At 38.8% G+C, this 24,242-nt stretch overlaps 8 protein-coding genes across 8 annotated transcripts; 6 read left to right on the forward strand and 2 right to left on the reverse strand.

Moving 5' to 3' along the window:
* Nucleotides 1-8: 8 nt before the first annotated feature.
* On the reverse strand, nt 9-3,371 carry I206_106734 (uncharacterized protein; the record flags this gene model as incomplete). The annotated part of the gene is made up of 18 exons (XM_070203387.1): nt 9-90; nt 160-215; nt 271-324; nt 393-503; nt 569-644; nt 722-843; nt 918-1,020; nt 1,080-1,115; nt 1,170-1,192; nt 1,252-1,384; nt 1,486-1,738; nt 1,856-2,119; nt 2,187-2,434; nt 2,497-2,810; nt 2,869-2,962; nt 3,015-3,100; nt 3,166-3,260; nt 3,320-3,371. 18 exons carry the CDS (start codon nt 3,369-3,371, stop codon nt 9-11), a joined length of 2,202 nt encoding a protein of 733 aa, XP_070059488.1.
* Nucleotides 3,372-3,950: 579 nt separating this feature from the next.
* I206_106735 (uncharacterized protein) lies at nt 3,951-9,126 on the forward strand (the record flags this gene model as incomplete). The annotated part of the gene is made up of 12 exons (XM_070203388.1): nt 3,951-4,842; nt 4,911-5,099; nt 5,173-5,333; nt 5,387-5,486; nt 5,543-5,754; nt 5,807-5,881; nt 5,946-6,131; nt 6,202-6,432; nt 6,520-6,630; nt 6,702-6,938; nt 7,001-8,629; nt 8,716-9,126. The coding sequence occupies 12 exons, from the start codon at nt 3,951-3,953 to the stop codon at nt 9,124-9,126; spliced, it is 4,434 nt and encodes a 1,477-aa protein (XP_070059489.1).
* Nucleotides 9,127-10,094: 968 nt separating this feature from the next.
* On the forward strand, nt 10,095-10,745 carry I206_106736 (uncharacterized protein; the record flags this gene model as incomplete). Its single annotated transcript, XM_019159070.1, has 1 exon — nt 10,095-10,745. The coding sequence occupies one exon, from the start codon at nt 10,095-10,097 to the stop codon at nt 10,743-10,745; it is 651 nt and encodes a 216-aa protein (XP_019007742.1).
* Nucleotides 10,746-11,820: 1,075 nt separating this feature from the next.
* I206_106737 (uncharacterized protein) lies at nt 11,821-12,519 on the forward strand (the record flags this gene model as incomplete). The annotated part of the gene is made up of 1 exon (XM_019159069.1): nt 11,821-12,519. One exon carries the CDS (start codon nt 11,821-11,823, stop codon nt 12,517-12,519), a length of 699 nt encoding a protein of 232 aa, XP_019007741.1.
* A 1,138-nt stretch (nt 12,520-13,657) lies between these two features.
* On the forward strand, nt 13,658-15,802 carry I206_106738 (uncharacterized protein; the record flags this gene model as incomplete). Its single annotated transcript, XM_019159068.1, has 5 exons — nt 13,658-13,884; nt 13,949-14,096; nt 14,154-14,242; nt 14,307-14,383; nt 14,442-15,802. The coding sequence occupies 5 exons, from the start codon at nt 13,658-13,660 to the stop codon at nt 15,800-15,802; spliced, it is 1,902 nt and encodes a 633-aa protein (XP_019007740.1).
* Nucleotides 15,803-16,168: 366 nt separating this feature from the next.
* Nucleotides 16,169-17,601, reverse strand: I206_106739 (NADH-cytochrome b5 reductase 1; the record flags this gene model as incomplete). The annotated part of the gene is made up of 7 exons (XM_019159067.1): nt 16,169-16,244; nt 16,312-16,475; nt 16,585-16,789; nt 16,875-16,969; nt 17,037-17,193; nt 17,307-17,394; nt 17,493-17,601. The coding sequence occupies 7 exons, from the start codon at nt 17,599-17,601 to the stop codon at nt 16,169-16,171; spliced, it is 894 nt and encodes a 297-aa protein (XP_019007739.1).
* Nucleotides 17,602-18,175: 574 nt separating this feature from the next.
* On the forward strand, nt 18,176-20,311 carry I206_106740 (uncharacterized protein; the record flags this gene model as incomplete). Its single annotated transcript, XM_019159066.1, has 6 exons — nt 18,176-18,684; nt 18,770-19,453; nt 19,517-19,727; nt 19,783-19,954; nt 20,025-20,083; nt 20,192-20,311. The coding sequence occupies 6 exons, from the start codon at nt 18,176-18,178 to the stop codon at nt 20,309-20,311; spliced, it is 1,755 nt and encodes a 584-aa protein (XP_019007738.1).
* An 842-nt stretch (nt 20,312-21,153) lies between these two features.
* I206_106741 (uncharacterized protein) lies at nt 21,154-23,999 on the forward strand (the record flags this gene model as incomplete). Its single annotated transcript, XM_070203389.1, has 17 exons — nt 21,154-21,249; nt 21,330-21,500; nt 21,628-21,733; nt 21,807-21,844; nt 21,921-21,935; nt 22,003-22,074; nt 22,141-22,276; nt 22,352-22,431; nt 22,491-22,586; nt 22,629-22,786; nt 22,880-23,156; nt 23,212-23,302; nt 23,375-23,434; nt 23,499-23,537; nt 23,595-23,645; nt 23,706-23,727; nt 23,786-23,999. 17 exons carry the CDS (start codon nt 21,154-21,156, stop codon nt 23,997-23,999), a joined length of 1,722 nt encoding a protein of 573 aa, XP_070059490.1.
* Nucleotides 24,000-24,242: the final 243 nt, after the last annotated feature.

The following is a 24,242-nucleotide window of genomic DNA, read 5'->3' on the forward strand; positions in this document are numbered from 1 at the left end:
GTTCCTAATTATGAATCTACAGTCGGCAATTCCCTCTTTTCCTCTTCCACTATATCCTTAGCAATGTCCTTTACAATATACTTTTCATCCCTATCAATCATAATACTCAGAATATCAGTCTTCTTCATCACTTGTCGAGACCACTTTCTCCTGACTTACTTGATTTCAAGGCAGATCTTCTCAATGACTTTAGCAGCATAATCAAAGTCGCTCAACTAATGTACCACGTAGTCAGCCACATTGTCTTACAGTGTAAATAGGAGAACTCACGTCATTCCAAACTTGGGCAGAGAATCTCGCCCACCATTTCCCACCATGTCGATACTACATTTTCACCCCATCAATATCTGCAACAGTCGAATGAATCTCATACAGATTCGTCAATTACTCACCGCAGCAACGAAAGTATTCTCATCGAAGCATCTATCTTCGAAATACCTTAATTGCTTAAATAGATCTTCCAAGTTCTTCGGGTCAGGTATATGTGGTAATCGAACATTGGTCTGTATCGAAACAATTAATTCAGCTAATATCCTATCCACTTTCGAAAAAGTAAAGTAAAACTAACCATAGCCGCTGTTAATTCCCCTTTAGGAGTATCCATAATTTCTGTTCCCCATTTCTTTCGAAGTCGTTTACCGCCTCTGGAGCCGCAAGTTGAGTCAATGAGCTACTATCTTTATCTAGGCTGACGGGTTGTTATTTGACCGTTGAAACTCACTGAACTGCAAGGGTATGACAATATTGCATTATCCTCTTTTCTCCTCCAATCGATCGACGGAATTCAATGGCATCTGTGATTGACATGAAGGGAGTCCAGTCTGTTGTTCCTGTCCATTGGAACTGCGATAGCCGAAAAATTAGCCTTTGAATGTCTGGTACAGAATATGTATGAATCATCAAATGACCAGACCTACCTGTTCGATAAATGTCCATTGCCTGTCCATTCCTTGTGTAGGGTATCTAGTGGACTCGTATCCCGCTGAAGTAGGGAAAGTGCTTCTCATAAGGTATTGGTTTCTACATATAATCTGAGGTCAGTCGTGTAAAGAGAGATAACAAGAGGATCACAAGTATACCTAATGGGAACATACATCACAGCTCCTCCTCGATGACTATAAAAGGTGGTCAACGAGACGAACAGGATGTCTAAACACAAAACCGCTTACCTGTGTAACCACTTATGGCAATTCTACCGGGATGCATCTCAGCATCGAGATTCAGCTGCCAAGATGGATGTACCGCACTCACAGATACCCAGAAATCACAATCCGCTCTTTTGACATCTACCTCAACTTGTCCAATTGCATGAGCAGCATCTACAATGCTCATTATTCCGTATTTCTTACAGAGCTTAACGATCTCTTCCCAGGGATATATGACACTGAACACAAACCCGTTAGTTCCACATTTTCCCCAAATTTGAACGCCTAACGTTGAAAAGCTAGCCATACAGAGAGTAGCATGAGAAAGTTAAGAACTCACCCGGGATTACTAGCAATAGCATCAACGATTACACATCTAATTCTTTCATCCGTTTTTATTCCGGTAGCTTTACTTAAACCAGTATAATTTGGTTTAGCTACTTCGTTGTATTTACTCAAAAGTTCTTCGCTCTGTTTTACGATTTCTTGATGAGAACAAGGGAAGACATCGTTTACGATTTCCATTCGAATATTAGGATTCTTATCGCATATGCATTTTACCATTTGACCAACAGCTCCATATGTAGTTGAATCTACACAATCAATCCCATTAGCTTTGCCTAGATTATTGTCAATGCAATATCGATATTCCTCTTTAAGAGTACTAGCAGTCTCCAAATAAATCGTTAAAATGAGCAGAAAAAACTTACAAACAACGATGATATCTCCGTCAGCCCATTCGAAGTTATTGAGAATAGTGTTTACTCCATGTGTAGTATTTGGTACGATAACAACTTCTTCTTGCCTTGCACCAATCATAGATGATACCTCCTGTCTAACTTTGTTGAGAAGGGGTAACCATAATCGTCTCATAAATTTATCAGGATTCGATTCGATCTGAGCTGATAATTTGTGCATTTTCTCAACTATAATTTTAGGTGGAGATCCATATGATCCATGATTGAGATTTACATCTATTAAGGAGAATACCATTAGCTGTTAAGCTCGGCATATATGGTTAAGGGCGAACAGTGTACTCACAATTCTCATCAAATGCCCAATATTTCAACATATCCTTACCAAAATCAGGGAATCCTTCTTCAGTTCTTCCAATTATTCTGGATTCTTCTCCATCGGCATCTAAATCATCTGTACCTACTGAAGAAGTATGCCCTTCTCCAGCAGCACCAGGTTCATTACCGATGGCTCGTTGTCTTTCTACATCAGTAAAGTAATCTTCTGGTAAATCTTTCCAAGTAGATTCTTTTGCCCGCATGTAATCTTCGAATCTACTTCATAACATCAATTTTAACTCTGTAAGGTATATGAGTAAATCAGGTTAGAAACTTACGACCATATCTTTGCATCAAGCTTATCAATTGCGTCAGACCATATATAAGTCCAAGCTTCGGTAGTTCCGACATCAATACCACCTTCAACATCCTTAGAATTTTCGCCGCCTTGCATCGCATCAAGATACTTTTCTTTAGCTTGACCTGTAGCTTCCTGTACACCGGTTCCGGATTTCAATTGATTAACGGTTTTCTCAGCTTCAAGATTATCCAAAGAAACTCTAGATGTAGGATTTGAAATAGCTTTGGCAAGTGAGGAAATATCTGATGGTGAGGATAAAGCTTGTACAGATACTTTATCTCTGGTATATTCCTAAATACTTGATTAGTCATAACTTCTGTCAAAGGAAATACCGGAATACAATACTTACAATCCCTTCGTATATGTCAAGAGCATTTACGTCTTGATATTTTAATCCTTTGACCAATGTTCCTCGGACATTTACTTCCTCGGATGTCAATATACTAGTAGCTGATTATCAGCTGAATGAAGCATACTCGTTACTCGACCACTTACTCTTCCCTCGGGGCTAAGATATTCGTTTGTTCTCGACCTACAATAGCAGGGTAAGATTCGTCTTTGACGCGATGTCGAGTATAGTTCTGCCAAATTCAGGTCATTAAGTCAGTCTGTACTTAATCCAGATCAGAAAAGAAAATTAAATCACAGGTAATAGAGCATCTTGGAAGGTCAAATCATCGCATTTTCGACCTAATACTCTGGTAAGTACAGCAGGTACACATAATGTACCGTAGAAGAAGACTAAATGGGATTATTCAGTCAGCTTTATAAAATCTATCGTCTTCGATTACCATACATACAGCTGTATCGTTGATCTTTGCCTGTACCGACAGGTTCGCTTTCGCTAGACATGATAAGAGATATCAAGATGTATCAAGCGTCGATTATGAACAGATAAGTGATAGAATCACAGGGACTACTATGTACAGAATTGATATGATCCTCCGGCTGACCAATATCCACAAGAATGGGGAGATCAAGTCTGTTTAAGGTTTATAAATGTCTAATCTATCCTCACGACTCGACTTTATCTTCGAGTCATTTGTTGTTCTAGCTTGATAAGTTAGTTCCGGTTACGGGTCTACCATCCCGGTTGATTACCCCCACGGGGAGATTAAAAATGATGACATCACGTATATACTAGTTTTCTCAGAAAACTACATTGTACAGTCAACTTGATTTTAGACGCGTTTGACATTAAGATGATGTTTTGATTTCAAAATGACAAAATGAAAAGCAAAAAATATCAATCTACGATCAAATCCATCGTATAGAATTGCATAATTTACTCTTCATTGCTTGCTGCTCCTCTACTCGTATCAGATATATCGATTCAGCTAGACCGATCTTGATTCAACATAGCCCTTTTCTTAGACATCAATATCTTGTTACCATCTTGGCCACTTGCTTAGAAAGACATCGCTTTGATCGATGTCAGACGATGATTTCGGAGATGATTCGTTCCTCGTTGATGATTCTTTCCTACGTGAAGTAGATAATATAACATCTAAAGCTTCAACCAGTACCAACAAAAATCTACATAAAGGATTTACAAGATCAGTTTCTTTACATAACCCCCCATCTGGTTCAAATGCAGCAAGTTTAAGTAAAGCTTGGACAGGAGTTCAACGGAATTTCTCTGGACCTTCAAACTTTTCAAAAGTTAATAGCACGCCTAGCATACCATCTAGATCAAAGAATGGGTTTCGCAAACCATCTCAAACCTCTCAAGATCGAATGACTCCAGGTAAAACGGTATCCGCTAAGCCCACGACAAGTTCTCAACAGCTTGTATATGCTTCTTCAGATGATGAGTTTGACATATTACCTCTTGAAGCTGAATCTATAGCTGCTCTTGACTCCCTCACAAATCGACCTCCGCCTTTGCGTCAAAATAACACATCTCCCTCAACGTCAAAATTGTCCAATAGAAATGATACCAATCGAACCACTTCAAATGGTTCAGTTCCTTTTGCTAGGACCGGCTTAGGTCGGACGACCAGTAGCAGTAGTAATTCCAGTAAGAATCGCCCATTTGAACGTACGAGTAGCGCGAATGGTTTCCTGCAGACTCATCTTAACTTTAGAAGGGAGAAGCAGACCACGAAAGGAAAGATATGGGATAGGACAGAATTCGCAGAAACTGGACGAAGGATAGGTGCCGAAAAAAATAAAAAAAGTAAAGGGAGGGGGAAAACGAAGCGGAAAGCCAGAGGATGGGATGATGATGAGGACGATGAGGACGGAGAAGAATTGGAAGATGAAGATGAGGATGATTGGGGTGGTCTGATGGCTCCTGCTCCGAAACCATTTGTGGATATGAGTGAGTGCAAGATTCGTTAAACACGATGATAAAGATCGAATACGCTAATATCCAATGATTGTACCCAGGTGCACCTTATGAACCTCAACGTCATGTTCCAAACTCAGCTACTATAGGAACGTACATATATCCTACTAATAAATCTAAAAGAGATTATCAATATGAGATTATAAGAGCGTGTTTTAAAGATAATTGTTTGGTGGCGCTACCTACTGGTTTGGGTAAGACGTTTGTAGCTGGTGTAGTCATGTTGAACTGTAAGTCACCACCCTTAATTATGAGTGTAGCAAACATCTCGCACGTTCATCTAACAGAAGTCAACATGTGCAGTTTATCGATGGTTTCCAACTGGAAAAATCGTATTCTTAGCTCCGACAAAACCCTTGGTCAATCAACAGATCGAGGCATGTCAGCTTTCTTGCGGAATTCCAAGTAAAGATGCAGCTGTGATGACTGGATCGAGTGTGTCAACCAAAGAACGAACGAGACTTGTGAGCTTTCTCATCCTTTGTAACCAGGTAATGTAGCTCATTCTTTGAGGCAGTGGGAAGATCGGAGGGTATTCTACTGTACGCCACAAACACTGGACAACGATCTCAAGAAAGGCTCGGTGGATCCTAGAGATATAGTCCTGGCGGTCTTTGGTGAGTTAGATGCTAATTCGGGCTCACTTGTAATAGCTGACTGTGGGCAATTTAAGATGAAGCACATAAAGCTTCTGGCTCATACGCATATACCACTATCTTAGCATACATTACAGCACACCATCCTTATTTCCGGGTCTTAGCTCTGACGGCTACGCCAGGAGCGGATGTACCGAAAGTGCAAGGCGTGGTGGACGCTTTACATATCTCAAGAATTGAAATTAGGGAAGCAGAAGCTCCCGAAATCCGAAAATATATGAACGAAAAGGCAAGTTATCTGCTGGTCGATGGGTAATATAGCTTACTTAGAACCTGTGTAGCGAACCGAAAAACATGTCGTTCCAATGGGCGATGTTATTGAATCATTTCGCGATCGTTGGGCTGATATCATGAAGGTAAATCAGCTGCGCTTGTGTTTTACACACATCGAGCTGATGGATTGTTTACCATTATTCGTAGCCTAATGTAGCGAAACTAGTGGACAAAGAGATTCTGACGGAGCGGGATCTGGACGTCAAACGCCTAAGACCTTTCAGATTGACCGCTAAGCGAATGGAAATCGGGAGAGATCGTAATAGTGGAATGAAATGGGCTTTTGGGAGTTTAACCGCTTTGGAGAAGATGGCTAGAGCAATGAGTCATCTGGTGAGGATCTTTATTGCCACGCTTTTTCTATTAGGTGTACAGATGGCTAATACTGCTTGGTCGGTGTCAGCTCGAATTCTCCTTGGGGATGTTTCATACTACTGTAGTGGAAATTGCCGGAGGCACTAACGCACAAGGCAAGAAAAGCGCTTCCAAAGGTTCATCGAATTCAGTCAGGAATAACACTGAGTTTCAGAAACTGTTACGGGACGTAGAAGTCGAGATGAATATGATTAGGATAGGGAAAGATGGGAGATCAAAGGCTGATAAACACCCTAAAATGCAGAAAACGCTCGAGCTGGTAAGCCCATTTATCTCAATCCGTGCACACTCAGCTCTCGATCTCGATGTCGAGAGACATTTTCGAGCTAACTATTGGACCGTACAGCTTTTGGCCCATTTCACACAAGCTGAAGAGGAAGAAAAGACCTTAGGGCAGAAAAACGATACGAGAGCTATGGTATTCTGTTCGTTCCGTGAATGCGTCTTGGATATCGTTGTGAGTTCCTTCGAATCCTTTCGTGACGTCCGACGGGCCTTTACTGAGGTATCGTTATCTGGGGACTATAGGATATGCTTAACCAGCATTCTGGCTTATTGAGAGCTACCAAATTTGTCGGTCAGTCTCAAGGGAAACAGGAAGAAGATAAAGGTTTCACTCAAAAGGAACAGAAAAAGACGATCAATGAGTTTAAAGATGGCAAGTACAATATCCTTGTGTCCACCTCAATAGGTGAAGAGGGTTTAGATATCGGGGAAGTTGATTTTGTCGTCATTTATGACATGCCCAAACAAAGTATCAAGCTTGTGAGCAATTCTCAGTTATGAGTCTTGAACTTTCATTCGCTGACAAGGCGCATCGTTTTTAGCTGCAACGTGTAGGACGGACTGGCCGAAAAAGAGATGGGAAAGTGCATGTCCTCATGTCTGAGAATAGGGAGGATATGAATTGGGAATCTGCTCAACAAACTCATCGAGACATACAAGAAGAAATCCTGCATTCAAGAAATTTAGAGTTATTCGAAGATGTTGAACCACTCTTGCCTGATAAATTTCCGGAATGCATAGAACAAGAAATGGAAATCGATCCGTGGGATCCTGAAGACAAACAATTCCAGAAAACCCTAGCTGAAGCTGAACGGCTCGTTCGAAAGGAGAAAGAGAAACAGCAAAAGGCTCTCAATCAATCTGCTAAAACCAGAACGACCAAAGGGGCCGCCAAATCCAAAGTAGCTACCAGAGGACATGAAGTACCAGACGACGCGCAAGGATTCAAATCAGTCGCTGAGCTTTTAAGGGACGCTGGCAAATTACCGACAAAACGAGGTCGTGACGGATCAGAGGAAGAAGAAGAAGAGTCCGAACTGAGAAAGAGAGTCACAAAACGACGGGGCAGAAAACCATCGCCTGTAAGGTCTGAGAGCGAAGCAGAGGAGGAAGAGGAACAAGATCTAGACACCTTGTTTGCTGACACTGGTAAGAAGAAAGGCGGCTCGAAAGTGAAGAAGACCATCACGAAGCGAGCAAGAAAATCGGAGGAGAACATCAACAAGATCGCAGCTAAGATGAAGAACGATGGACTTTCCTTAGCAGATGTCAATCTCAATATCTCTGAATCAGATAGCGAGAAAGAACAAGTCGTCAAGAAGTCAAGTGGCAGATCTAGAAAATCCATGTTAAACGAAGAGAACGAAGATATCGAAAGCCGTACGCAACAAAACAGGAATGATCAGTCTGCTTTAGATTTTTTCAATACTATTGGACCCGTTCGAAAGGGAAAGGACCGATCACCATCGAAAATCAGATCTCCTGATTTATCACCCATGAATACTCCGCCTTCATCGCCTCCTCCCCCTTTTCCTGACGTTGCTCAGCACGCATATGATTCACCGCTAGTCCCACACCTGCCCAACCGCAGTATGCTTTCGCCTGAGACCTCAATCAATCCAATTGCCAACCAAGGTCAAAGGCTCACTCCTCGCACAGCAGCTGCAGCTGGATTCAGTCAAATTGCACCTGTCGATCTGGATCTCGAATCATGGGACGTGGAAATGGACCTTGACGATAATTTGATCTCACCGGTCTTGCGGAAAACCCACAACGACCATCAACATACTCCAGGCGAAATGTTGCCTCCTCCACTACCTTCTTCTGTCTTGACCAAACAAATACTAAATTCAGACTCTTCTCCCGTCATTCGGTCTGGAAATGGGAATACCCCTGTACCTGCTACTCAATTCCCAGTTAGGAGATTAGGTATGAGAAGACCTAGACCTATCGTTATGTCTTCTGGTGGGGTTGAAATCGATTCACCGGTCATGCGCCATATACCTGATGAATCTTCTCCACTTGGGCAAGATAGACGGCGAAGAGTCGTTGTGGACAGTAGCTCGCCTATCATCGATCGTTCCGCACGAAGATCAAGAGGAGGCGCAGTCGGCGGTGACATCACCAGAAAGGACAAGGCCAGGAAAAAGAAGGGTCCGATAGGAGATTATGTGAGTTTGGCCAAATAGGCTCAACCTATATACTGCTCCTGTATAGAGAAGAGTGAAATGCATCATGCTAATATCATTCTTTGTAGATGGATATGGACGCTCAACTTTCAGGATCAGATAGTGGTGATAGTTCCGAACATTCAGCTTCTTCAATTGAAAGTGAATCAGATCGTAAATTTGCAAATGATTTTCAACCTACACAAGCTCCAAAAGGTTACAATCAACAAGCAATTTATTTAGCTGGTTTAGGAACTCAAGCAAGAGGTTTCGGATTAAATTTTAAAAGGGATTTAGCAGATGTAAGAAAAGAATTTTTAGGTAAAGCTAGAAAAGCTGTTTATATAACTGATGATGATGATGAAGATGAAGATGAAGATGAAGGTGAATTAAATCTCAGAGGAACTAGAAATCAAAGAAATGGAAATAGGATAGAAGAAAGTAGTGATAATGAGTATGAATTAGGAAGTTTTGTTGTTAATGATAGTGATGATGAATAGTATTATAAACTCCTTTTTTACTTTTTTTCCTTCGCCTCCATAGTTGATTATTGTATTTTTTGTTTGTAGTCATAGTTCCCAGGTCAGCTTAATGAAGACAAACGCACAATGTTGTATGTAGAATATAAGATATATGTATACGTCAAGTCATGTCAAAAGCAACGACCAATATCGAGGGGTTACTCTCTCGGTTCGCGAGTAACTCCACCTAAACTGAAAGTCATGTTCTCAGACACTCAGATTCGCTCGCTGGTGACAAATACATTAACTAGCCTTAATGGCCTGTGAACACTAGTCCACCCTATTAGTCAGTGAACTGATAATATCGTTGCCAGAAGGCTTGACCACCCTTTGTTGTGATTCCACTTTGTCTTTGAGGCGCATTTACCGGAAGTCCACATATGATAAATAATCTCACATCGAAGGCGAGTGACCTTTAATCTATGACGGTCTTATACTGTTCAGAAGCGATTCAGAAGCGATTCAGAAGCGATTCAGAAGCGACTCACGATGTATGACAGTGTCATACCTTTCAACTGATGAGGTGATTGGTCCATGTCGAAGATCTAGACTTCAGTGATAAGGATTACACTGATTTCAAATTGACAAACCTTTGTTCAAAGACCGATTTCAAATGATATAGACTTCGATAATAAGGAGTAAAATGATAACAATTCAACAACCCTTTGTACTGAAAAACAATTTCAAATCCTCACCTTTATATCTCAAAGAACCATGACGTCCATCTTCGTTATATGCCTTCCTGCCTTCAAGGTCCAGCCCCACCGGGCGGAGCATAGCCTCAACTTCCATTGTTCGTTGTTTTCCAACTTTAGTGTATCAAAACTTGTTTCCAGTCATCTTGCCGTCTACAAATAGCGCATGCGTAAATCGAAATATCCAGTATAAATCCAATTCCCTCAACAATACAGTATACGAACATTCAAATTGGAAAGTCTTATTCAATCATGATTTCTGTCGAATTTGATACCTCTGTAGATAGCAATAACGGCATATTTCATGTCCTTAAACCTAAGCTTAAAATAGCTTATTATACCACTGATCAAGATGGCCAACCAACAATCAAAGATGTCAATCCAAAGAACCTGGATCAAATGTCTGCTGTATTTGGACTTGAAGCTTGGCAAATTGATGCTGCGAAAGAAACGATCAGAGAATTCGGCAAGAACCTTGGAACCGTCGCGGAACTAGGTATGTTGGAGATGGACAAGCGCACCCAAGGAGGCTCGGAGGAAAATTCGCAGCTCACTGAAGACATCGCTAGGGAATTTCAATATTTCAGTCATCTTGCCATGAATCTCTTACGTGAACGAGGTATTCCCAATACCCTCTCCGTGAGATGCGGGGAACATCCACCCCCAACGTATGACACTTTTGCAGCTCAACTTTCCTCGACATTGACACCTTTTACAAGAGCCTGGATCGGAACTGATCGGAGAGTGATACACACTACCGAGGACGAAAGGACTCTCTTGACTCAGACTTGCCAAAGCAAGTTCAGTAGAAACTTCGAAATGTCAGCCTCCGGTCTTCCTATGACCACGAACCATAGAGTTTATATGGATCCTACCGCCACCGATGCCTATGCATTCAGCTGAAGGTAGTGGAATATGCGCAAAGTGTCTTACTGGTGTTTATTTGCGTAGAGCCTTGATTTCGTATCTAGTTATCTTTCGTACACACAGAATGTATACAATTCCTCTTAAGTCTGATCATGCCGCAGTAACCGAGAAATTCGCTAATAGTCCTGCCTATTTCATGCCGCCCCATCTTCATAAATCCTCAGGCCGCAGCGCCAACCCTTGACTGACACGTTCATTGAGGGCAGAGATCTCAAGGTTGATACTCGTGAGCCCCGATATCGCTATTCCAATTGTCCAAATCAATACCGAAAAGGACTTAAGACGGTCACATCTAGGAGTGGCGGCTGTGAAACGGTTGCATGAAGTCATCCTGTAGACTGCCTCTCCTATCGTATAGAAACCATTGAATCGACCCTTGCCCAAAGTCCGTCCAACTCTCCATTATGTCCTCATATACTCTCCCTTATTGCCTACTATCGTTGCTGTTGCCAAGTTGAGAAATCTATACATCGCCGAGTCGCAGTCGAAAGTCCGCCAGCCAATGTACTGATGACCTCATTCGACAGGAGTAACCTTTCAAATCACATGAAGCGTTATCGTTCCCTCCGGACTGACAAGTAAAGGCCTAGACTCTTGAATTGCATCCTTTCAGGCTCATATAATGATGCTATGTGACGAATGTGCTTCGATGACGTTGGATTGAGATAAAGGAGAGGCTACTATATAGCTGTATGACGATAAGATGTAGGACTGGGCCTCGAGAACCTAAGTCATGCCTTCCATTATAGCTCCACTCACATCAAAAGATTTACGTCTGCTTCAATGTTACAGATAACACCTCTTTTCTGCTTTTGTGAAGTCATATAACAAGACGTTATTCTCCAGAGTCAAGTTGACAGCATATTTGGATATTTGTACGTCTATAAAAAGGCGACTGCGAGTTCCACTTTTTGCTTTTATTTCTATAACCCTACTCAAATAATCTCCATCATCAATCCTTCGAATCACAGGTCAGTCAATTTCATTTCATCAGAGAATCCCGGTCATTCTCGTATACTCATCAACCCATCTGATTCAGACATTCCAAAGCATGGCAAACAGACTCATTTTCCCCGTACAGCTCAGGATCCCCCAAGTCTTACAGGATTTGTTCGAGGAGGATGAGGAGGAGGAGGAGGAAGAGAGAATATCTCAAAACCGCACTGAGATTGTATTTGAACCGAACCTCTTTAACACCAGCTTGAACGTCAACTCCACGAATGGAAAACCATTTGAATATACACTTACAAAACCTAGCTTACGGAATGTTAAATGGACAGAGGACGAGGCTGAAACCCGCTTCAGCAGTATTGAGGATTTTAAGAAATCTTTGGCATCAGCAGGAGATCTTTTCTATTATTACATCCTTAAATATAAAGAATTTCTGGGTGATGATTCTGTGGATATGAACCGAGAGGCGTCAAAAAATTACCACCTCTTAGCTCATCACTGCAAAGAACTGATTCAGTCAAAAGGCCGAGGACTTGTGAAATTCGAATGCCAAAGAGAAGATACCAGCGACTGTTATGATGACTTTCATAGTGAACCGTCGCGAGATGCCTCTAGCGGCGTAGATGGCTCTCAGTGTAGTAGTCGGGCAATCCTTGACTCATTGCATAATTTAGTCAAGGATAGGTTGTCAGCCGACAGTATCCTTGGGCCTGACAATAGTATGACCCTGGAGGAAACCGCGGAACTACACAGGCTCATTAGTGAACAGGACTCCAGATCGTTATTTAGTACAGCCTAATAGTCAAAGTACCACACAGTAGTATCAGGCCCTTATAGACATATTCCAAGCTCAGTCAGATATATTCATTAGTTGGCTTGATTCTATCGTTATGTAGTCGCATGATATTAAACGTTCTCATTAATCTGTATATAGCGATGTATATATTCTGCGTTGGCAATACCAGTATTGTAGTCGCCAGGATGAGTTTCATTCGAAGCGGTTGATACGGCTGGCTGCAATCACCTTTGACAATGTCTAGACAAGTGATAACACCGGGACTGCGCCGTAATACTCGATTGTTACATATACTACAACTTACAGACCACTCAGACGGCGACACAACTCTCTCATGAGCAAAAGCTTAAGTGTCACTTATCCGTTACCGTTACAAGACTTAAGGGACTGGTCAAAGTGATTCATTTATTCTTTCACTTGCTTCACTATGCCGATGCGGAAAGACAAGAGGAAATCGCTTGGTGAGTTTCAAATGGCAGGTGTGGCGGCGACAGCTTTTAAGGGTACATCTCCAGTAAAGTCATTGCACTATGCTCCGACTTCGCAATACGCTTAGACAACTGTAAGTGGCATACACTCCTTCCAATGATCAACATTATCACTTCTATAAGCACGCGTATCTCAAGACGCCTAATTAAATATAAAGGGTATTTCATGTAATATCACAATGTCTGATCAATAAATGACGATCCTTTCATAACTGAATCGGAACAAAGGATGATACGTTTATCGAGAGTAAACGGATGAACGCATAAAGGACTATTAAGGGGAAAAAATTGATTACCTCTATGCACGTTTAAGATTGAAATACTGAAATTCAAATAATCACATTTCGAACAAAACATCATTGAAAAAATCATGTTCATGTTTGAATGATCATCATAAATTATCAATATTAACATAGACACAGAAGAAGTTGTGTATTCAATACTAACTTGAAGTTTAGTTTTCTTGTCAATTTTATTTAAGCCTTATGAATTCCAACTAATTCCTCTCATTTTCGTTCATTCATTGATTCTTGGCAACATTTTTACTGCATCAAGCTGATTCTTACCAAAAAAGACCAAATTAAATTAGATATCATACAAATTATACTCCGAGAAAGTCAGGATTTCCATACCGATGGAGCGATAGAGATAAGATGTTATTAGAACTGATGAAATACTTCCAATATCTTTCTCTTAAAGCATGCTCAGAATATCCGGAAAAACAGAAGTGTTATTTATATAAAGATGTATCTATTCGACCGATTTGGAGTTTTATCATTCTTCTTTTACTTCAGAGCGTAAAAGGTCAAAGTACAAATGCTACTTGTTCATCAATCGAATCAACTTCATGGATGTTCAATAATGATGGAGAATCACCATGGTAAATTACTATTCTTGCATTCAGCATTGTGTATTATTGGTGGCTAATGATTTACATAATGTAGCCTAGTATGGTCAAAAATTCAATCATTATGTTTACCTCAAACATCGTATATTAACGTTCCTCCATTACTTGACCAAAGTTATTCATACAATTTATTAAATCCACAAAGTTCACAATGTCAATGTAATAGTATATCATATTCTTTAATGGTGAGTAATGATAGCATTTTATGAATGTAAATTGACGATTTGGGATCATGAAACCAGTCCGCATGCGCATTATGTCAATATCCAAATGCTGCTTTACCTTCTGAACAAGAATGGTCGAATGGTTGTGGGAGTTACACAGATGATGGGTGAGCCGGGACTATGTGCAACGTTTCCGTTCTTTCCTTGCTTACCTCATTTCTCTTTTTGAAGACTCGGTTTCAATGAGACAGTTCTATCTATTCCTGCTTTCGCATTCCATCAGTGGTCCGGAGGCGTCTTCAGTCCAGGTGGGTAAAATCTTCTACATGAAGGCGAGAATCAAGCTTACTCAGATCTCTCTATCAGATACTGCCCAATCATCAAAGATTATACCTACACAATCATACTCTACAACTCTTTCTCGTTCTTTTCCTCCTCCGTCTTCTACTTCCCATTCAAATTCGTCTAAATCCCCATCCTCATCCTCATCTTCAGGTGCCACATCTTCAAAAGAAGATACTAAAAATCAAGACAAACTCTCATGGGGTCCAATATTAGGTATAATAGTAGGCGTTTTAATATTTTTAATTTTAATAATATTACTTATTAGATGGAAAATGACAAAGAATAAATCAATTAAAAAAAAAGAAATATCAATTAAACAAAAAAAAATACATTATCCTTATCCAAATATAAGAAATAATGAAAAAGATGATTCATTTTTAGAAATGTTAAATTCAAATTCTCAATTATCATCAACTTCAAAATTAAAATCAAATCCATTTAAAAGATTTTCAAATAAATTTTCGAATTCAATTGATAATAATGATAAATTAAAAAGAGAAGAAGAATTAAAAAAAAGAACAAATGAAATTATGTTAAATTCAAATTCATTTTCAAATCCTAGAACTGCACCTATTCCATTTAAATCTTTTCCATCTCAATCTTATATTCCATCAAATTCAAATGAAAAGGAAATTCTATCAGAAAGATGTTTAACTACTTCACAAAGATTAAATACTAAATCACCTTCATCAATCAGTTCTTCTTCAAATTTTGAAACAACAATCAATCAAAATCAAAATTATAAAGAAGAAGAAATTTCAATTCAACCAAAATCGAATCAAACATATTCATCATTTTCAAATGAAGAAAATGAAGAAGAAAAAGAAAATGATTTGTTTAAAATTTCACAACCTAAAGATTTAATTAAATCTGAAAATGAATTTAGATCAAATTATTCAATAATTTCAAAACCTATAAAAAGTTTTCAAAAACAAGAAGAAAAAGAAAAAGAAATTAACCAATCAATGGATTTTTCAATTTTAACAAATTTAAATTCAAATTCAAATTCAAATTCAAATGAAATAGAAAATTCAAATGAAATTTCATTGTTACCTTCAAATAAATCAAAATCTTTTTATAATAATGATTTTAATTCAATTTCAATAATTAGTCCATCAAGTCAATATCCATTAACATCATCAAAAACTTTAAAAACTCCAAAAAGTTATTATAGTCAATATACATTAAATAATTATCCAGGACAACAAATTCTTTTAAATAATTTAAAACAACAAAATGAAACAAATAGAAATAGAAATAGTGATGATCAAATTTTACAACAAGTCAATGATAATGAAATTATTGGTACTGCTTTAGGTAGTGGAAAAAGAGGAAGTTGGTGGGAAAAAAGATGGAGTAAAAGTACTGATGGATCTTATTAAATTTCCTTCGATGTCGATTAGATTTTATCATCCTCTTATTTGTAAAGTATTATTATAATTTGATTGTACCCCTCAATGCTATATATGAGTATGTCAAGCCTGGTCATCCCATTTAGCATGTATGGGATCACTGCAATAGTACTGGTAGTAAAGGAATAATGATTTGATCTTCTTCCCAAACTGGACAGAAGGTACAGCCCTCAATTAGTATTTCTATACACTTGCATATGCATTTCTATAGTTTTTCCGCTCACGAGGAGGGTTTTTTACCGACTACAAGGAGCATGAGTGAATTTTATACGGTGGTCTTCTGATTTCTATCACTGTCCGTCATCTATGAAATGCTACACATTTGACTTGTGACATCTAGAAAAGGAACACTTGATCTTCTAATTTAGAAATTGTTCGAGGAGCAGGATAACCAAGTTCTTTGAGATGACCTCTACGCAACGAGAAGAATCATGTTAGCTTACTTCACCCATGAGGATTAAAAAGACCGATAGACCCACTTCATAGCATTCATCATAGGTGGAGGACCACACATTAAAACTTTATGACCTTCACCGTGATTGGGCGATCCTACACCACCTTCAGGCATATGCGATTCAATCATTTCCTTGGTGATAAATCCAACACCTCCATTCCAGTTGGCAGGTGGTTTGTTGAGGACGTTCTGTACCATCATCAATATATTAGCACCAAGCGATGTTCTATTGACAGATGGTCCCCTGCCCTACATGCTGAGGGACCAAACGAGGCGCAATGAGGGTCGTAAAACTCACGTAAAGAGTGAATCTACCATTTGAACCCTTCGCCAAATCCTCTAATTCCTTTCTAAGTAAAATATCATCTTCTTCTACGTTAGCGTAAATCAGAGACAATTTGGTCTTGTCTTGTGGGTTCTTGAGTGATGACTTGATGATTTGATAACATGGAGTTATACCAGTACCACCTGAGATCATGAGTAAAGCGGGAACCATGTTTGGACTATGGTGATGACAGGCGTATCAGTGCTGTCATCTCATAAAATTCTGTTGGTTCCGCATAAGATGGAAGGAGACCATATACTTACGTGTAGCTGAATTTTCCTTTGGGACCTTTGATCTTGACTTCCTGCCCAATAGTGAGTAAAGATAAGTATCTCGAGATATTACCTTTTTCGTAAGTCTACAAGTCACTCAAGTGTGAGCTAAATCCCTGTTCACTTCAATATCTTACGTGAAGGCTTGCTCACCTTTACGACAAGATCGAAGTGACCCTTATCATCATCCAATGTAGTGGGGGTATAAGATCTGACTACTTGTTTGCCGTCAATTTCGGCAGCTACTGAAATATGTTGTCCGACTGGAAGACCAAGAGAGTCAGTTGCTCTGGGAAGGGCAAATTTGTATCTGTACACACGGACAAGATTAGCTATGACGATCGACAAGGCCGAAATAGCAATGAAAGCAGCGGAGATCATGCATATCATACCTGGTATATTTGACCGATGAGAATAACTTACAAAGCAGTATTATGTGACAAATGATCCTTGGCTACTAATTTGAAGCTTCTCCATTCTACTGGGTCAAGTACTTTTCTGTTTTTGCTACCTGTAGGATGTTACATGAATCAGCACATATATATCTTAGCGTGCATTGCCCTTCCCAATGAAGTGATTAATGGCAAGCTTAAGATGAAAACTACTTACCGCTATTCAACAAGTATGAGATAGCGAGTATCAAAAGCAACAAAGCTGTTCCAGCAGGTTGAGCATAAGGGTAATATTTAGTGGCCAGAGCTTCGAAATCAACAGCCATAATGATCAGATTGTCCGATTCAGTCCACCTAGCAAGGTTGAGAGAATGATTTTATAGCTACGAAGAAAAGTAAATGACAAGTAGATGATTGTGTGGAAATTATCGGACGCGGTTAAGTTGAAATGATGATACGACAACTTTGAACATTATTTGGGGACTTGATGGAAAAGCACGCGCCTCCCAGATGGACTAGTGTTAGATATCAGGCTCATTTCCTCGGCGTGCCTGATAAATTGAATTGGGGTGGAGGTTTGTTATTGTTTCGGATTTCGGGTTACTGCGAGATTATTCAAAAGAAGGTATACAAAGGAAGGATCCTTTAAGTTAATGTTAATCCTTTGGTCTACCACAGATAATCAATCAACAGTCATCAGCTCAGAGGTGTGATCGCGATCTGACTCTTATCTTTGAGCCTTGGCACTTGCTGTTGTCAATGAGCTAAAATAGTTTTACCGGAATTTGATTCAGAAATCAACTTTATCCGATTTGGTTGATATGTCTTGGCAAGTGGTAGTTGACATCATATAATGCTATGCGAAATTCTTAGCTAGGTCACCTGCGAACATTTATCGCAATGTATATCAAAGCTTCTGGAGGTCTCATACGGCGAGCTCGCAATCTCGTTCGAAAGGTACTTGGCCCTTCGAAACCTACTACATCAGAATTACCTCCACCTTCAACGTCAATCACTTTATCAACTACGATTGGTGAAAAATCATACAATTATCGACCCGATAAATTCTTTCGAAATACTTCAAACAATATCTCACCATATGCAATATATGTATTTTTAGTACTTTGGGCTGGATTATTTGTGATATTAGTTCGACAACAATATTATTTACCAAATACTCCTCAAATTATAGATTGTAATGCCGCTCCATGGGATGACTGGCCACCTGACGTATGTGGTATAGGCGGTGGGACTTGCGAACACGATTTGACTGGAATAAATGGAAATTCATTTAGATGTTTAGGTGGTTGTGCAAATTCGAAATTAGGAAATTCTAGGTATATAGGTTCGGAAAAGATCGATGGGAAACCTGTTATAATTGGAGGAGGGGATGAAGAGAAGACATATCGGTGAGTTATTTTAGTAGGAATTACATTAATTCTTATTATCCTTGTATACCGAATCTAATGCATTTGCTGCGACTCTCCTCTTCAGTGCCGATTCATGGTTATGCCCTTCCGCAATTCATTCAAATAAAATATCACCCACACTGGGAGGATGCATTAATTTCCATGCATTACCATATCCAAATGGATGGTCAAATTATCAATCAATTGAATCAAATGGATTAAATTCAACATCATTTCAACCAAATTATTCTGGAGCTTATAGAATATCTTCATTTAAAACATTAAATGGATGTTTAGATTTACATTATATCGTAACAGGATTTAATTCTTTTTGTTTAATTTTAACTACATTATTTTTAAAACCTAAAACAAATTTATTATTTATTATATTATTAATTATGGGTTATTTTCAATTAATATTATTTTCTGATCCACCAAATATACAACCAAATTGGGAAATTATAATTGGTAGATTACCTACAATTTTAATTTCAGGATATTGGTTTTATAAAATTTCTTTTAAAAGAACTTTAAATGGTTTTAAAGAATTACCTTTTGAAATTACTATATGGCAAGGTATTGGATTTTGGTTAGGTATTGAAAGTTCAACAATTTTTAATAAATTACCTATAACTAGATTAGGATATGATTCTCTTAATTCATCTGGTATAATTTCTTTAATTTGTATAATTATTGTTGCAATTATTGTTATTATTTTACAAGCTTTTGAAATGAGAAAATATGGTTTATTAAGGTATTACCTTATAAGGTGAGTTAAATTTTCATTAAGTGGTTCAAAGGAATTTAGCTTAATCTCTTCTTACCAAACTAGATATATACCTCTAATTCCAATAATAATAATTTTAGCATTTATACCAAATTATACTCTTCGATTACATCATTATTTATTTGCTATAATTGCTATTCCAGTTCTTTCTTTACCTAATAGAATTTCTTTATTTGGTCAAGCTTTTGCTTTGGGATTATTCTTAGATGGTGTGGGTAGATGGGATTGGGATAGTTTAATACAACTTACTGAATCTGTGAGTTAATTTGAAAAATATCGATATAGTGATTATAGGCTAATGATTAGTATAGCTGGTAGGAGATGCGAATGAAGGAAGTTTTGTACCTTCATTTTGGAGTAATCTCACAACTTCAACTACTCTATTTTGGGATCCTATAACTTCCATTAATAGTATATATAATGTTACTGGATATTCAATTTTGATTGATGATTTGCAAAGATCAGCAGATTATACAAATTCATGTAAGTGCTTTTTTTCATCCTTGGATTCATTGCAAAACCTTTCACGAAAGCTAATTAATGAGGGATATAGCAATTGATCTGAATACTTTCAATCTCACATCTGGTATCGATCATTATCTAAGAATAGCAGTAAGTTGTGCTTACTTCACTTGATATTCATCAACCACAAAGACAAGAAAATTACTCTTGAGTTGATGCATTCGATTCATGCTGACTTATATCTTAATGAAATTCCAGTATATTGCAAATGGTACTTCTCTAGATTTCTCAGATCCAGTAATATGGTTTGCCAATAGATCTTGGTCGGAATTATGGAGTACAACGAAAGAGGTTACTGGGAATTTGACAAATTTGTAATAATCTCAAAATATCTTGTAATTGTATTTAAACAACCATCCTTGTATTCGCAAAAATGCTATTCAAATCAATAAAACGTTGAGAAGGCATATATTCAGTGTAAAATCGAATTGATCGTTACAGGTCTCTGTTCCATAATCATGAACTTATCATCAATTATAGTTTTGATCCGCATCCATCCACTTGATTTATGAGATCACTTCTAAATTATAAAATATACCTAAATTCATCATCAAAATTCATATAAATCAATTCATACATAAAATGGTTACTTGTACTTGTAGTACCTTTAAAGGCTATTACTAAATAAGTAAAGATAAGCATTGGATATTCAATCTTATCGTCAGAATATTTCATGAACTAAAAACCTAATTGCAATTTCATTTTATTTTCAAATCCTTTTAATTCATTGATATCTTTGGAAAGAAGATAAAAATGCAAATCAACTAATATATATCCTAGAGATATCGGGCAGATATAATTAACGTCATCTGTCTTAGAACTGCAGCAATATATCTACATCTTAATTTGTAAATACATGAATGTAAAGTATGTCTGCTCTGTTCGTCGAGAGTCAATTTCAATCCTAAAACAAAAATCATGAAAGAGGTTAACAAGTAAGTGAATGACACTTTCCGTCCAGTTTCTTAAAAGGTCACGTGGATATCTATTGACATTACGTTACGTCATGTTGGTCATATGATCATAATATATACTCGAGTAATGATTCAAGCGTCATACACGAAGAAGAAGATAAAAAACAACACTTCATTCACCATCTGAGTAATTCCTATTCCTAATAAATTACTCATTGTTCATTACAATACACCTTTCTGAGCAAAATGAGTGACCTTGAAGCCAGTGTCAACGGTAATGGAATAATCCATGAAGGGGATATACCGAAATATGAACCCACATCAATAGATCAAATTGATAAAGTGAGTTTATCTACTCGTTTGCATATAATATTGAAATTTGAAATTTAAGCTGAGCTCAGCGAATCTTTTAATTAATTTAGATTTACACAACATTAAATGAAAGATTCAATTCTGGAAAAACTTATTCACTAGCTTACAGATTATATAATTTAAAACAACTTGCTTATCTTATTAAAGATAATGAAAAGAGAATTCATCAAGCTGTTTATAAGGATTTAGGTAAAGGTGCTTTCGATGTAAGCTTAGGAGATGTAAGTGGATTCTCACAACTTTGTAATTTACTTATAAATCTATATCTTACCAATTATATATATACCTACTACACAATGGCTTTTTATTTTGAGGACTAGATAAATAATGCTAATTTTCTTATTTTAGCTATGGCCTATTCTCAATGAGGTTGATCTAGCTGTTAGAAGAGTTAAAGGATGGATGAAGGATGAAAGTAGGATTTGGGATGCTATGTTATCTTTCAAATTCATGAGTGAGTCCTTGACCAAGCTGGGAATTCTGTAGAATGATTTCATCGTAATGCGTGATTAATCCTTATCATTTAGGACCAAGAGTAAAGAAACAACCTAAAGGGCCTGTACTGGTGAGTCTATCATCTACTAGCTGTATCAAGATACTATTTCGAATATGAATTGAAGCTAACAAAAGGTGCTCAATAGATCATCTCAGCCTGGGTAAGGTATCTCCTCCCTGCTTTGTGTTGTTGTTCGAAATAGCTGAAGTTTGAAACACACCATTTAGAACTTCCCTTGGCAGCTCACCCTTATTCCCTTGGTTGGCGCGATTGCAGCTGGGTGTCCAGCAGTGTTGAAGGTCTGTTTATTCTTCCCTATTCGTTGGGTTGGTAACGCTACTGACCCCCATAGCGTTGCTGTCTAGGTTTCCGAGCATGCTCCATCGTCTTCAGCACTTCTAGCTGAGTTACTCCCAAGATATCTCGATCCAGAAGGGTATGCAGTGGTGCTTGGTGCAGTAGAGGAGTCTACTAAATTGCTTGAGAAGCCATGGGGACATAGTAAGCATCGCTAGCTCTGCGAAAAGACCATCAGTTATTGAAGAACTTCCAGGCTAATCCTACTACCTCAATTAGTACTTTATACAGGCTCAGGCAATGTTGGTAAAATCGTAGCTACTGCAGCAGCCAAAACTCTTACGCCGTCCACTCTTGAGGTGAGCTTTTTGCTGCATCACTGCCGAGACAAAGCTCACTTAGTGTTCATTTGCATCAGCTGGGAGGCAAGAGTCCGGTAGTCGTTTCGTCTTGCGCCAATGTGAAGATCGCCGCTAGAAGGATGTTTACGATCAAACAAATGGCTGCTGGACAGGTAAGTCAGCACGGAAGGAGACTTGTATCGTCGCTCACCCAGTGTCACCGTCTCTGCATTAGATATGCAGTGAGTCATCTCCGACACGATGCTACCGCCGACCAAACGATAGCTAACGGAAATGACCGTTCAGTCGCTCCTGATTATGTGTTGGTGGTCAAAGATAAAGTGGATGAATTCGTCGAAGCTTGTAAAGAAACGTAAGTCAGCGCAATATCACTGCAGTCTCTTCTTCAGCTTTGAAACGTAGTCAATCGTATCTAATTGCTGACTGGTCTCTCATTCCTTCGTAGATTGGACAGCTTCTTCCCTCCTTCCCCTTCACCATTATCCTTCCTGCACACACCTCAATCATCCTCAATGCGGAACGATGCAGACTTGGATCGAATGATAAGCTACCTGGACAAAGCAGACGGAGAAGGTAAATTGGTCAATCGTGGTGAGCTGAACAAGGAGTCCCGAAGATTGGGCATAAGTTTGGTCAAGACCAATCTGAATGGAGAAGGGGAGACTGGAGGTTTGGTCGAAGATGAGGTCTTTGGTCCAGTCATTGCGATTATTCCCGTTGATGTGAGTTTGTCCTTCACCAGGTGACTAATTAGAGAGCTGATAACGTGCTTGGTAGGACATCGATACTGCCATAAAGTATATTAATGCTCGACCGCACCCTTTAGCTTTGTATGTCTGTTCAGGCAAGAGATCGGTCTTTACAAAGGGTTGGTCACACTCTCAGCTAACGTTAGTTCTCAGTCGATGATAACAACTGATATCGTTGTCCCCATCGTTAGTCATCAACGAGACCTGTAGTGGTTCCGCAACGTGGAATGATTTTGGTTTTGCGACTTTAGGTAAGCTGAACGACTTCTTTCGGTATTCCATTCCGAGAAGTAGAGCTTATACGATTTTTCCCAGCTCGGAATCTGCCCTTTGGTGGGGCTGGTGCCAGTGGATGTAAGTTAGCTCCAGCGTACGTTCGAATCTTGCTCAGAGCTGACTACGTCAATACAGGGGGATCTTATCATGGTAAAGATGGGTTCGACACCTTTACGCATCACAAGGGTGAGTTCAACTGCGATCATAGCATGTTTGGGCGCTACATGAGCTGATATCAGTATTTAGCTATCCTTGAGATACCATACCTGTGAGTGGATTCAAATACTTTCATATCACTATGAGAATTATATTGATACATTTGATAGCTTCGAACCTTTGATGTCCCTTCGATATCCCCCTCTCTCAAATGCCAAGAAAGCGGTATTCAAGTTCTTACTTTGTTCTGGCATAAGCTTCTCTCGACCTGTGTCAGTAGAAGGAGAAGAGGGTAAGTTGAAGACACGGAAAGTGGTCAAATGGATGAGTACAATCTTAGTAGGACTGGTTGCCGCTTATATTGGTGGATTACGATGGAAGTGATCAAGATATTGAGACTCGGCTTCAGATTTGCAATTTTACTAGGTATGTTTGTGTCGTTTGTCTTCAGGATGACAGGGTGGCTTCGATGTTTTGCAAGTATATTTGTATCTGTGTATTGAATTTATGTATAATTTACTCCGGCGATCATTGGTATTGCGGCAATCACTGCGCAACTCTGTATACTCTGCATTGCAATTCCACGTGATCGGTGCCTTTTGGGATCACGCTACCAACGTTAATTGA

This window comes from Kwoniella pini, chromosome 9 (assembly GCF_000512605.2).
Source record: "Kwoniella pini CBS 10737 chromosome 9, complete sequence".
NCBI classification, from domain to species: Eukaryota; Fungi; Basidiomycota; class Tremellomycetes; order Tremellales; family Cryptococcaceae; genus Kwoniella; species Kwoniella pini.